Source organism: Ipomoea triloba, chromosome 3, assembly GCF_003576645.1.
Source record: "Ipomoea triloba cultivar NCNSP0323 chromosome 3, ASM357664v1".
In the NCBI taxonomy this organism is placed as follows: domain Eukaryota; kingdom Viridiplantae; phylum Streptophyta; class Magnoliopsida; order Solanales; family Convolvulaceae; genus Ipomoea; species Ipomoea triloba.
Genome location: NC_044918.1, coordinates 9,745,293 through 9,759,494, shown reverse-complemented (window position 1 = coordinate 9,759,494; position 14,202 = coordinate 9,745,293). Strand labels below are relative to the sequence as shown.

General features: G+C 34.0%; 1 protein-coding gene and 1 pseudogene across 1 annotated transcript; one reads left to right on the top strand and one right to left on the bottom strand.

Moving 5' to 3' along the window:
* Window positions 1-997: 997 nt before the first annotated feature.
* On the bottom strand, window positions 998-1,392 carry LOC116011680 (annotated as a pseudogene).
* Window positions 1,393-8,927: 7,535 nt separating this feature from the next.
* LOC116014054 (small GTPase LIP1) lies at window positions 8,928-13,965 on the top strand. Its single transcript, XM_031254041.1, has 8 exons — window positions 8,928-9,225; window positions 9,318-9,432; window positions 10,661-10,752; window positions 10,849-10,990; window positions 11,393-11,697; window positions 12,837-12,890; window positions 12,978-13,105; window positions 13,475-13,965. The coding sequence occupies exons 2-8, from the start codon at window positions 9,342-9,344 to the stop codon at window positions 13,665-13,667; spliced, it is 1,005 nt and encodes a 334-aa protein (XP_031109901.1). The 5' UTR covers window positions 8,928-9,225; window positions 9,318-9,341; the 3' UTR covers window positions 13,668-13,965.
* The last annotated feature ends 237 nt before the right edge of the window (window positions 13,966-14,202 follow it).

Here is a 14,202-nt window from a genome sequence, read left to right as displayed (position 1 = left end):
ACGCCTTTGCTTTCTTTGACTAGTTGTCGTTATTTTGTTATCTTTCTAGATGATTACTCCCGTTTTACTTGGTTTTATCCTATGTGTCTTAAGTCTGATCTGCATGTTATTTTTGAGCAATTTCTTGCCATGGTTAAATGTTATTTTTCGTTCAAAATTAAATATGTTCAATCTGATTTAGGGGGAGAATATAAGAAATTTCACTCTTTTCTTTCTAATTTGGAAATAGTTCCCCATCAGTCCTGTGCATAAACTTATGAGCAAAATGGCCAGGTGGAACGTCGTCATCGTCATATAGTTTAAATAAGGCTTGCTCTAATGGCACAATCTTCTGTTCTTTCCCGATTTTGGGAATATGCGTTTCAAACTACAATATACCTCATTAGAGTTAATTCCTAAAATGGTCCTCCGATTATGACTTTTTCTGAATTTAGTGCATTGACTTTTAATTGCACCCAAAGTGGTCCCCAGACTATTCAATTTTAAGCCAAAAAGGTCATCCGTTAAATCTGGCATCAAATGGGTGTTAAAATGGGTAATTCAAGTGTTGGTGTCCAATTTAAAGCTTCTGCATCCCTAATACAGCAGGTTGCGCAAATTTTTCTTCAAATTAGGTTATTTCTCTCCTCAAGTTGCATTTAAAATGTGGGATAACTATCTAGAAGGCCAAAATAGTGCAGTTTGGAACCCTAAGTTCTTCGTTGGCAGGCTATACCATCGTTGGCACGGGAAAATCATTGTTGGCACGAGAAAATCGTGGTTGGCAAGGGAAATTCGCCGATTGCTCTGGAAAAGCGTCGAACACGTGAAAAATCGCAATTAGGGCATAATGTATTTTTTTAAGCAATAATTAACGAGAGAAATGAGATAAATAAGAAAATCGATTGTCACATATAATAAGGATAACATCTTCAAGTAAACAAAATCTAGTTGTAAAAATTACTAAGAGAAACAAACAAAAAGCTCATAAGCTGAGAGTATTTATGTATTGATCTACTCAGAACTTGAGTTTGGAAAAGAACCAACTGTTCTTCCCAGTTTTGAACCAAGCTTTCACCTCTTTCACGGCAGAGACTTCTTGTCCCACGACTGAAGGTAGTCGAAGGTGACGGTGTCTTTCATGTCGACGTCCAGGGTGTAGCGCGTCGACATAATGTGGTTGTAGTTAACGAGCTTGACGAGAGTCCTCATGCGAGACTTCTTCGCCTACTTCTTGACGGAGTCCTTGCGAATCACCTTGCTGGGATACTTGGCAATCCCGACGACCAGGCAGTGGCCCTAGGGGCGGTCGCGAGTGCCGTCGTCGAACGACTTCACGATGGCCGGCTTCTTGCTGGCATAGCGGCCTTGAAGGAGAATAACGGCCTTGTTAGGCTTGAGAAATTTCACCATTTTCGACGCTAGCCGTCACTCCTTACTGCTGCGAGACGAAAATGAAACCATGGGCATAATGTATTTTGTTTAGCTAATTTGGGGAAGAAATCATCTGGTCAAAGGTCTTAATGACAAACAATATAAATTGTCATTTTTGCCCTTCTGTTTAACGCCATGTTCACGCCAAAGCTAACAGAGACCAAATTGGCTTAAAATTGAATAATCTGGGGACCACTTTTGGTGCAATTAAAAGTCAAGGCACTAAATTAAAAAATGGCCATAGTCGGAGGACCATTTTGGGAATTAACTCTACCTCATTAATAAAATGCCTACTCTTGTGTTGGGTAATGTCAGTCCCTACTATAAAATTCATCGTTCACATCCTTCTTATTATTTTCTTCGGGTCTTTCGTTGTTTGTGTTTTCCTTTCTTGCCGTAACAAGATGAGTTTTTGGTCTGCTTCGTGTGTATTCTTAGGTTATCCGGAGTCTTTTCGTGGTTATCGTTGCATGGGCCTTAGCACTAACAAGATTTTTATTTGTCATCATGTGAGATTTGAGGAGTGTGCTTTTCCGTTTGCCAACTCTTGTTCTGGATAGGTTTTTGTGCCTCAGTCGCCGGTTGTGCCATGGGGTGTGGCGGGCCTTTCTCGTGGTGGTGTTACTTGCCCGGTTGTTGAGCCTGTTGCTGCGCCTGCTAAGTCTATATATCAATATATGCCTTCTGAGCTGCTGTCTCCTGGGTTTGCTTCAACCTTTTCAATTTTAGTAAATATCTCATGCATTATCTTGAACTTGTGAATTGACATATGTCGTATATAGGTAATGAAAATCTTTCCTACCTTTTAATAGTCTTTGAGTTTGCATGACCATATTATAGGTAATGAAAATCTTTCCTTGTCCAGTGTTGACATTTTTTTTCACAATTGTTGCAAGTTGCAACCGATGTAAATGATATTACTAGTGTCTACCAAGGTAATTATTCCTTTAATCCAATTCTTTTTTTTTTCTTATCAACCTAGTTCATGTATATAAGTTAATAAGATAAAAGGATATTAGTTGTTCATTATTTTTTTATATTTTCATGAGGAAATCATACCTAGTCAAATTGTTGGTGTAAAGTTTAATTTTTTGAAAAGGTCGGTCAGTTTAGTCCATTATTAATTACTGGCATAACATTTTTGAATGATTTGCTTGTAACAAGTTCTCGGCAAATATTATGCTTAATTGCCCTATAAATATTATCAAATATGTAATCTATCTATACTACTAATAAAAATAAAATTATATTTTTGCAACTTCACGTCCAAACTACCTCTCAAGTTATTACTATATAAAATCTAATAATTATTATTGTAAATAATAACTCAATAAATGTGACAACTTATATATATATATATATATATATATATATATATATATATATATATATATATATATATATGCACACTTAAGGTATAATAGTATAATTGCACAATATTAGTATATTTACCTAATAATTATTATGGTAATTAAGCTAATAATTATCATTAAAATAGTATAATTACAATAGAACATGGATCGTTGGAATTTTTTTTATAATTATTATAATTAATTTTTTATAATACTATGAGAACAAAATAAATTATCATTCATATTGAACCATATTAGTATAATTACCTAATAATTGTTAAGGATATTGTGGTCTAGTGGCACCAAGTTGTTCTTTCATATGGGAGGTTGTGGGTTAAGTAGTTATGAACAAATACTGATTTTTCTCCAAAAATATGGGATTACACAGATATTAGTATAATTACAATAAGTATAAAAGTATAATTGCACCGATATTAGTATAATTGTCTAATAGTAATTATTGTAATTAAGCTAGACATGGGTCATTGAAATTATTTTTATAATAATTAAAATTAAATTATTTATCTTTTTTCTTATATTTATTTTAGTAATAATATAATTATATAAATTATATTACATATCGATCTTTTAAAGATAATTATAGACAAACGAGTCATATATTATTCAATTAATTGAGTGAGAATTTTGCACTTTTTCCTTAAATAAATGTACACTTTCAAATATTAGAATTTTTTATAATTTCATCTTTAATTTTATTATCTAAATATATAATAAAATATTTTATTCGTGCACCACACGGGTAATAGGACAATTATTTACTCAAATTTAGGCAAGGATAACATCAGAAAACATAATCAATTCAACTTATTTCATCGATTGTAGTATATAATATTCATTGTTATAATTTATATAATTGTATATCGATCCAAATATTCTTAAAATATTATAACAAATCCATTCCGTGCAACGCACGACTGAAAATACTAGTTAGTGTAAAAAAAATTGTTAAACCTAAAATAATGAAGTGAAAATCACCATTTTGATTTTTCAATTGTTTCCTACCTGTCAATGTAGTCCTTAGTTTTCAATTTCAAATAATTTGATACTCGAATTGTTTAAAATTTCATCAATTAATCCATTCGAGGATCAAATTGATGAAATTTTAAAATGAGGAAAAAACCATTTTAGTCCCTTAGAAGGGTTTAATTGACGAAATTTTAAACAATAAAAGGCTCAAATAAGTTGAAATTGAAAACTAGATACTGCATTTACAATTGAAAAATAATTGAGATATCAAAATGGTGATTTTCCCATGAAACTATATTACCAATTATTGAGATCTTCACTATGTTTCCTAGGTGGATTTAATTCTATTGAAGTTTCAAATCATGTTGACAGTGACATTCCTGTAGGCATGTGCATCGGTCGGATTCGGACGGATCGAATATCTCATCCGTTAATCCGATTATTTTTCGGATTAGATTTAAAACGGATTATGGATATGCAAGTTTGGATTTCAGTTTGTATTCAGATATTATTAAAATAATTTTAAATTATTTTTAAAGAAAAAATTAATGAAAACTTGAAACAAATCAAAATGCAATACTATTTTAGTATTTTAATTTACAAATACTCTACAACAGAGCTATACTAGCCAAAATAATTAAACAAAATAAAACTTAAAAGTTACAATCATAGCTAATTAGCTATTACAATTTACAAATTTACAATTTGTAAACAGAAACATCTAATAATTGTAGACCAACTATGAAATCTGTTCAATTGTTCTACTTCAATCTTCAGTAGTCAGCAGTAATCACCAAGTGTAAGTGTATAACTAAGCAGTTCTACAATGAACACATATACTCTTCTTCCTTTTAATATCAAAACATAAAGCAATATTAGGCATTATGCAAGTGTAACTAAGTAGTAAACAAAGTAACAATATTAAGCATTTAGGGATTAGGCTCAGAATGCATTTTGCTAGATCAAGTAAGGATGGGGGCAAATTGCTCCATGTGTTATAGTAGCACATTAGCAACATACCAACTCCATTTCATTTATTCAGGCAAAGGTGGAAGCATCATCATAGTCAAGAAAAGATACATTAATAACTAAGTAACAAGCCAAAGATCTTGTGGTCTAGTGGCACATGGTTTACACTCCCACATGGATGGGAGTGGGTTTTAGCCTCAGTGGAAGCAACTGTTGACTCTTTGTGCTTCAGTAGAAAAAAAAATTTTCCCAGATCAAGTAATGATGGGGGCAAATTGCTCCATATGTTATAATAGCACATTATCAACATACCAACTGAACTAATTAAGTTAAAGAATAAGAATAAGAAAATAAAGAATTACCCTTTTCTAATCTTTCAACATCATCTAAGTTATTCTCAATTGAGATTGGGTGATTTGGTAATCTCAACCAGGGGGCTTCCACGATTCTAAGAGTTAAGGAACTCCTAAATGTATCTAGGATCGTTCCACTTGTACCAAATGCACTTTCAGAGGCAGAATTGCAAGCACATCTCTAGCCATTTTGGAGAGAATAGGAAATCTTTCACTGTGAACCTTTCACCACCTCAAAACATCAAACTCAGCAGATTAATCATCATCCACAATTTTGTCACTCAAGTACACTTCTAGCTCTATCTGCTTATTGCTTCCACCACCACTCTCCAACCTCTGTTTTTCAGTTGACTCTTCAACCTTGATTGAGGTGTACCAATTGTATAACTTGTAGCCTCAGACTGGACAGATTGAGTAGAAGATTTAGACTGGGTAGAACTGACAGAGTACGTAGATGCATAGTCGTTATACAACTCAACTATTGCAGTTTGGACCTTGGGAAAACAAGCTTTGCCTTTCACTTCTCCATACAGCTGGACCACTTGATATCATGTATTCCACCTTATCTCTTTGGTCCAAAATATTGACAAAAAAATGAGGAAGTTCATTTTTTCTAGATCCCCCAATATTTCTCAAACTTGGTTTTCATTTGTGTTCCCAGTGTCTTTTAAAAACAAAAAACATATAACAATTAACAAATAATTAAAAGTTAAAACAAATCAAGCAAATTAAATCAGAAAACAATGCATAAGTTAAAAACTTAAAAGTGTTTATCTTTTTGGTACCCGCCTCAACTTAAACCATATCTTCCAGCATGTAACTCAGATAAGGGATCTCAGAGAAGAATGTATTAGATGTGACATAAAGAGAACCAAAAATTCTCACTGTCATCTCATAAAATTTTTCAAAAGCTTGACTAAGCTTTCCACAGAACACCAATCTAGAAAACAAGGAACAAAATCACCTAAGTTGGCATAAAAAGATGGATCATTTTCCTCATATGCTTCAAACACCTTTTGATATTGAATTGCGGATGTAGGTGTTGTTCCACCTTGTTGGGACATTAAGCTATAAAGCTAATTTTGCTTCCACCCCCAATGAGATCAACAAGATCACTAAACTTTTTCAACCTAGCAGGTGGGTTCCTAACCCATCTCACTGCATCCCTAACCTTTTTCACTAACACATCTGTACACATCAAACCATCTTGCACCACTAAGTTGAGGATATGGGATATGCATCTCATGTGCATGTACTACACCCTAACAGAAGATGAACCCCAAGATAACAGTTTGCTCTTAAAAAACCCAAAGCTGCATCATTAGAAGAAGGATTGTCCATGTAACAGTGAACACATTTTTAATCCCCCATTCTAGTAGACTACCCTCTAGGGCTTTTGCAATATACTCCCCCTATGAGAAGAAATAGGGACACAAGAAATTATTCTTTTTCTAAAGCTTCCACTGGTCATAAATAAAATGTGCAGTAATGCACATATAATTAATCCTCTAGACAAAAGTTCATGTATTAGTAGTTAAACTAACCCTTTGGGTGCCAACCCTAAACAACTTCTTAAGGGTCAGCCTCTCATATATGAATATTTGGTAAATGCCCCTAGAAATTGTCCACCTAGAAGATATATGAAACCTAGGACAAGCAACAAGAATAAACCTCTTGAACCCCTGGCTCTCAACAAACGTAAAAGGGAGCTCATCTCACACAGGGCCCTCCTAATGGCCTCTTGATTAAAGACACATGTACCCAAAACCCCCGTAGAAGCTTCTACTCCAGTTCTAGAAGTAGAAACAGTATTGAATGTGAGTAGGGACTGCCTTGTATCCTTTGAATGAGGATTTTTAAGGCAGCCCAACATATCATTTCTCAAAGACAATGCGCCATGTTTTTTAGATTCACATGCAAACACTTTTGCACAGTATAGACACTTTCCTTTCATCACTTTCCCCTCAGAATCTATGATCTTTTCAAAGTGATCCCAGACTTTGGATATAAACTCAATGTCCTTCCTCTTCTTAGTAGTAGAAACAGTAGGAGTGACCATAGTATGTTGATGTTGGTCCCGATAGGGTCGGGAAAAGTCTAGAGGGGGGGGGGGTGAATAGACTTTTCTAACTTTTCAAAAATATTATAACACTTTAACAGAGAGAATCCAAGTGAATAAATTCAACTTGAATTACGTAGCGGAAATAATAATACGGTAAAGTGCTATAAACAAAGTTACGTAAAAATGAAGAGCTTCACAACATGCAATACGTTAGAAATGTTAGGAATAACTCAAATAAAGAGTATGTAAAGTTTGGCTCGCATGCGGACGTGGGAACTATCAAACCCAGATCAAATAGTATATGCAATGAGTAGTTGGGTTCGTAGCATAACAACACATAAACTTTGACAGGATGAGGTTGAGTTTGTAAATATGTCTTGCATGCAAAATGTGATGTCACGTGAATCAATAAAGCACTTAGCAATAATTTGATGTTTTCGAATATTTTCGAATAATTCTAATATATTCGAATTGTGTTTGGATCATTCGTAATTTTGATTGTTTTACTACGGTAAAGAGACAAATTTTTTATATTTACAAAAGACTTTTAATTTGATGCCAAAAGAAATAAATAAGTAATTACATAAATTTGGTAGATTCCTAGTCACTTGGAAAAAAGAATCTTACCTCCCCTAAGTGAGATTTACTTTCCTTGATACTATGGAATGTGATTCCCCATTGACTAGAACTTTCCTATGTCAAAGATCTCACCAAACATGGGAATGATTTTCACACCTTTTAATATCCAAGGAAGTTCAAACTTTTCTGGCTACTAAACACCCTCTTATTGTATACTGTATCCAGAGTTACAGTCGGCATATGATCTATCATCGGTAAGCATGCATATTGGGTGGACCACAAATAAAAAGTACATTATTTGAATATTGAAAGTAATTTATTTTGCATACTATCAAATAATGTACTTTTAATATATTAAATATATATTATATTCAAGGAAAGTACATTATTTATGTATTTAATGTACATTATATTGTATAATATATATTCAATACACAAATAATATACTTTTAATATATTAAAAATGTACTTTTTTTTTAGTGGTAGAGTGGTAGGTAGGGCTGGGGCAAATTTTACTTTAAACCATGATCTATGTAGCAGTGTGGACCATGAAGTATGTATCACTTTAATTGCACTTTAATTTCATTTGACAATATTGCTATGTTTTTTAGTTTCATTTTTCCCTCAACACTAGTTTCATCATAGCAATACTAAAGTATGATTTTAATTCTACTATAGTTTCATTTGATAATATACATTATTTGTTGAGCTCTATTTTTTTTGTTTCATTTTCCACACACACCAGTTTAATTATAGTAATGTTGAAGTATTATTTTAATTGTACTTTAGATCATTGGACAATATATGTTATTGTATAACTCTGAATTTTAGTTTCATTTTTCATGCATACTAGTTTCATTATAACAATACTAAAATATTAATTTAATTATATTACATTTTCATTGACAATAATATGCTCTATTTTTTAGTTTTATTTTTCACACACTAATTTTATTATAGTAAAATTAAAATATCATTTTAATTCTACTACAATTTCATTTGACGATCAGTTGATCATGGTCCATTGTATAACAATTGTAGGGCGGTGGGGTGAGCTTTGTACTCGAGCTCCAAGCCCAATTGCTTCTGGGCTGATTGATAAAGGATCTCTTTCTGGGCCTTAGATCTATGCCTAAGTAGGTGACACGTATACGCGTCTTTGCAGCGCGTGTTAACTAACGAATTGGTTCAACATTTTTTCCTCATTCTCAGATTTGCTTCTCGCCATTTGTTGATCAATTATCATTTAATCGCGCAGGCACGTTTCATTATTGTATGCGAATCTATCTATATGCATATATAATTTAACTTCAAGAGTTCCCAATCAAGGCCATTCAATTCAGATCTTCGTATGTAGGAAAACCCGATTTTTTAGACTATTCTTCGACCCATCCGGGGATTTTCTGGAGGACAGATCCACCACTGAAGTTGTGAAATTGATCAGTTCAGAATCTTGTGTTGGAGAAACTCTCAAGTCTTGATGCGTATTATTGGGTGGTGATTGAAGGGGGTTAGTGTTGATCCATTGCTGGAGTGTGATATGGGTTTTGGGTTCAAAGTGGAAGGAACCTTTTGATGAACTTTTCTTGATTGTGTTTATAGTTGAGGTTTCTTGAGCAGGAGAATATGTTTTGGAGGGAAAGGGAGCGGGAGAGCAAAGAGCAGAATGGCGGTCCGCCTTGTGGACAGGTCAGGGTGCTTCTTGTTGGAGACTCAGGTACTCAAGCTTAAACCTATATTTCTTGTTCACTAAATTGTGTAAATTAACTTGTTTGCATCCCTTTTTAAAGTTTGTCTATTTGAAATTATTATTGTTCTATTGGTTGGAATCTGTAAGTTGTTTTTGGTTACTTGATTCCGAAATGTTGGGAAATGTGTGAATACATGGTGATTCTATGTTTAGGTCCATTTTCAGGAAAAATTAACTGAATGCTAGAACTTTTAGAACTGTAAAGTTCTACCATTCTCAATGACATAGGAACTATGTTTTTTTGGGTATTAAGAGTGGGGGAGGGAGGTAATGAGGTATATAGATTATGTTCAGTTGAGGGCTGTTATGAGAAGTTGTCTGGCTTTAGATGATGGTAGATATGGAAAAGCAAGGGGTCATAAAAGGGGAATTTCATTATTTGACCCAAGGAGTAGATGATCCATAGATTCCTTGGCACTTAGGCAGATATTTGCAACACTGGTTAATCATGTGGAAGACAGAAGTACTGATGATTCAAGGATGCTGCTCAGTCTCTGCATATAATGAAGCAAAAACCAAAAATGCATCAAGGCCTATTTTGGTTTTTGGAAGTGGTGCAGAGATGGTGTTGATACCTTGATACTGTTTTTAAGCTCCTTTGGACAGGCTTTAGGTCCCTTGACTGGTATTTATTTTCACCTCTCTTTGGTGCAAGTGCTTTTGTCTCCGACAGATTATCACTGATTTAGAAAGCGAGACCTGCATGGGAATGATGACTAGCAGACAAGTCTCTTACTTCCTCTTCTGGCAGAAGCGTACTGTTAATATCATCACCTCGGTGTAAAAGATTACAAATTTCACAAGTAACTATTTAAGAGAGCCAATTTGATAAATATTTTAGAGAAACCAGAATAATTTATTAACTGATTGTTGAGTGAACACAGCACGGGCTTTCTTATGTAAAATAGCTGTAAATGTCCTTGAAATTTGAATGGGTAATTAACTAACCTACTCAAAATTGCATTCATTCATTATTGTTTGCTTTGAACCTTTGCTCTGTAGAATTACACTTTTTGACTATAACATGAATGGCTTTAGATATTTTTAACTGATACTTGATGCAGTTTTAATGTATCAAATTCTGTGTGCCACATTTACTGATTCACATTCAGTGATTAATTGTGCATGGTCATGCATGCCGGGCATATACTTTGGCCTCGTTATTGAACTTCATGTTAACACTATTTTTGGTTAGGTGTGGGAAAGACCTCTCTTGTTCATCTGATTATGAAAGGCTCTTCCATTGCTCGCCCTCCTCAAACAATTGGTTGTTCAGTAAGTGTGAAGGTAAGATTTGCATTTAATGTGTCTCTAATTGTAATTCTAGTTGAGCTGAGATGCAATATCAGTCTTATTTAATGTTTTAGTCTGTATTCTTTGTAGCATATTACTTTTGGGAATTCTGGTAGTTCATCAAGTGGCACCCAAAACGACAGTGAAAGAGACTTTTTTGTTGAGCTTTGGGATATATGTGGACATGACCGATACAAAGATTGTCGATCTCTATTCTACTCTCAAATCAATGGTGAGCAATGAGCCCTTTTACTGCTGCTTTCTCAACAAAAAGAAAAAAAAAAATAAAATCCATTTAAATGATTCAAAAAATCCCTTTCAATTATATGTTGGAAATGCTATCCCAGTGCAGCCTAAGTTTAATATGTCAAAACTCAAAAGAACATCAGCACTAAAGATTTTTTTTTTCTTTTTTTTTCTGGCAGAACTTGTTTTTATATCTTTATGGCTTCAGAATTATGATTTACTTATAAAAAGGATTATTTCTTACCCCACATTCCAGCCATATTCTTTTCCACTCATGTTAGGAAGCGTATGTAATTCATTGGTTACTCACTAAAAAAATTCTTGATAAAATTCATTAGAGAATCTATATGATTTTAATTTGTATCCTCTGATCAAATTTCTAGTTTAGGTGTTGTTTTTATCTACGATCTCTCTCAAAGAAGGACAAAGTCAAGCTTGAGCAAGTGGGCTGCAGAAATTGCAGCCACAGGAACCTTCTCAGCTCCTCTAGCTTCTGGAGGTCCTGGTGGCCTTCCAGTTCCTTACATTGTCATTGGCAATAAAGCGGATATTGCATCAAAAGAGGGCACTAGAGGGAGCAGTGGAAATCTTGTTGATGTAGCTCGGCAGTGGGTTGAGAAGCAGGGTTTTCTGCCATCAAGTGAAGAACTTCCATTGACTGAAAGTTTCCCTGGCAATGGAGGCATTTTCGCGGTAAATTTGTAATCAACAACCTATTCAGAACTTGCTTCATTATCTGTCTGTATTTTTGTTTTGTTTTGTTTTATTTTTATTTATTTATTTTCGAGTTAGTAGAGCACATTGGTTTCCTTTTGCTGTGAATAATAATTTTCCTTGTCAAGGAAACATAACTTAGGGTGTAAGATTGCTAGCACTATGATGCCTGCAGGATTTTTAAAAAAATAGTAATAATAAAACTTACTTTTCACTCTTCTTCATGTTCCTTTAAAGTATTATCTCTAAGATGCTGATATTCATTTTTAATTATCTTTTTCTTTATTAAGCATGCTCTTTTATATAATTGGTTAGAGCATTGATTTTCACTTCCTGGATCATAATGCATGTAAAAAGAACTGGATTATAAAAAATTTAAAAAGTTTAAATTTAAAAAAAAAAAAAACAAGGAATCACTGATGCTGAAAATGAATCAAGTATTTGCTCCTTTGTTCTATTAGGTTTCCTAAAAGAATTTTATAGACAAACCTCTTCACCTAAGCAAAAGATTTGTCGTTGCTTCATTTTCCTAATTGGTATTTGGGTCGGTGCCTGTGAATATCCCTTAGTTCTATATTTCTATCCTTTGTTTTATAAATATTCTTCATTTCTCAAAGAACTGACTTCCGTGTTCAACCATTTTCTGTTTATGAAGGGAAGGTGAAATTTGCTGCTAATTCTAGAGACATTAAAAATTTCTACAATTATTTCTGAATCTTCTCTGTAAAAGACACTATATTGACAACAGGCCTTGCGTTTATCCAGTGAGCTCAATCATTCACTAATTAGAATATGGACACCTGAAGGTGATGTTATACGTTACAACCTAGCACGTTGCCACGTTGTGAATCTAGAGGTTTCTAATATTCCATGTTAGAGTGCTACATGGTTAAACTACAAAAAGGATCATGTATTTAGACTGATTGGGATTCTGGGGAGGTCAATAGGATTCAATTTTTGTCACAAGTAATCCACATAGTAGATTAAGTGAATGCTGTCAATATGCTATCTACTTTTTGAAAGGACATAATCATTAAATAACAACTATTTGAAACATGTTATTCTTTTTCCCTGCCTCCATGCATTGATTGATATTTACTCTATTTTGAACTGTGCAGGCTGCTAAAGAAGCAAGATATGACAAGGAAGCTTTGCAGAAATTTTTTCGCATGGTCTGTACTTTTTCCCTTATACATCTATGATAATGACATAGTGTCTTTAAACTGGCATATTGAAGTACCCTTGGGAACTATTCTCAGTTGATAAGGAGGAGATACTATTCGGATGACTTGCCCGGTAGCCCTTGGACTACATCGGTTCACAAACCATTGCAGCGGAGTGAAATATCAAGTGATGAGGATAACTCATACAAGAGTTCAAGTTCAAGGTACATCACTACAGCATTTACGTTGCCTATTTTCCTCTTATATTAAAATCCCTATCTAAATGAGATGAATAATGCTTAGTACCCCTACACCTTCCACTCACAAACTTGCCACTCCTCCTAATGTGGCAAGTTGTAATTGGTTAAGATATGAAAAGAAAAAACCAATTAAAACTTGTCACATCAGGGAGTGTCAAGTTTGTGAATGATAAATGTAGGGGTACTAGGAATTTTCCAAATGAGAATTAGTCTCATAGTCGTTGGTTTCAATGCTGTTCTTTCTGTCTTAAGTATTTATCATTGACATAAGAATTATATGTATTTGATTTCTATTTTCTTTCCTGCTCTTACTGTCCCTACTCTTCGCTGCAGTTTCATTGCGGACCCTTATAAATACAATGCACTCCCTCCCCTACCAGCACAACGTAATCTCACGCCACCTCCCACACTTTATCCGCAGCAACCAATGTTAACTCCCGATAATTATAGCATCCCCAGGTTTGCTTTGACAAGCTCCCAAGAAATCAGCAGCACCAGATCTAAGCGTACAGATATTAATGTTTGATGATCTTGATTCTTTTAGTCACATCATAGAGTACATCTTCAAAGTTGGCGTATATTGGTCTTTATGATGATATTGTTATTCTGTAAAATGATCTCTTAGTGCTTTAACTCATGAAAGTGTTCTTTTTCAGTGTGAAAAGTATGATATAATGATAGTCCAGCCTGAAAAACAGTTCAGTGTCTTGCAAACTTCATTAAAATTTTCTCTTCTTTTCAGTGGCAAGGGAATTTGGGTTTTCTTGTTGGATTTGTCTTACATACAGACCACAATTCTATTGGATTGAGTATTGAATTTATAATCTTTTAGTTAGAGCTACAAGTTTGTCTTATGTTTTTACTTATTGTTAATATACGAGAGAATAAAGTATTCATATATTTTATACTCTAAAAACTGTACAGACAACCACTATTTATACAGAAATAATCTATCAATTTAATGGGGGCCTAGTGATGAACGGGCTTAGGGTTTCAACACTCCCCCTCAAGCTGAAGAGTATAGATCATTTACACCAAGTTTGTTACAAATATACCCAAAT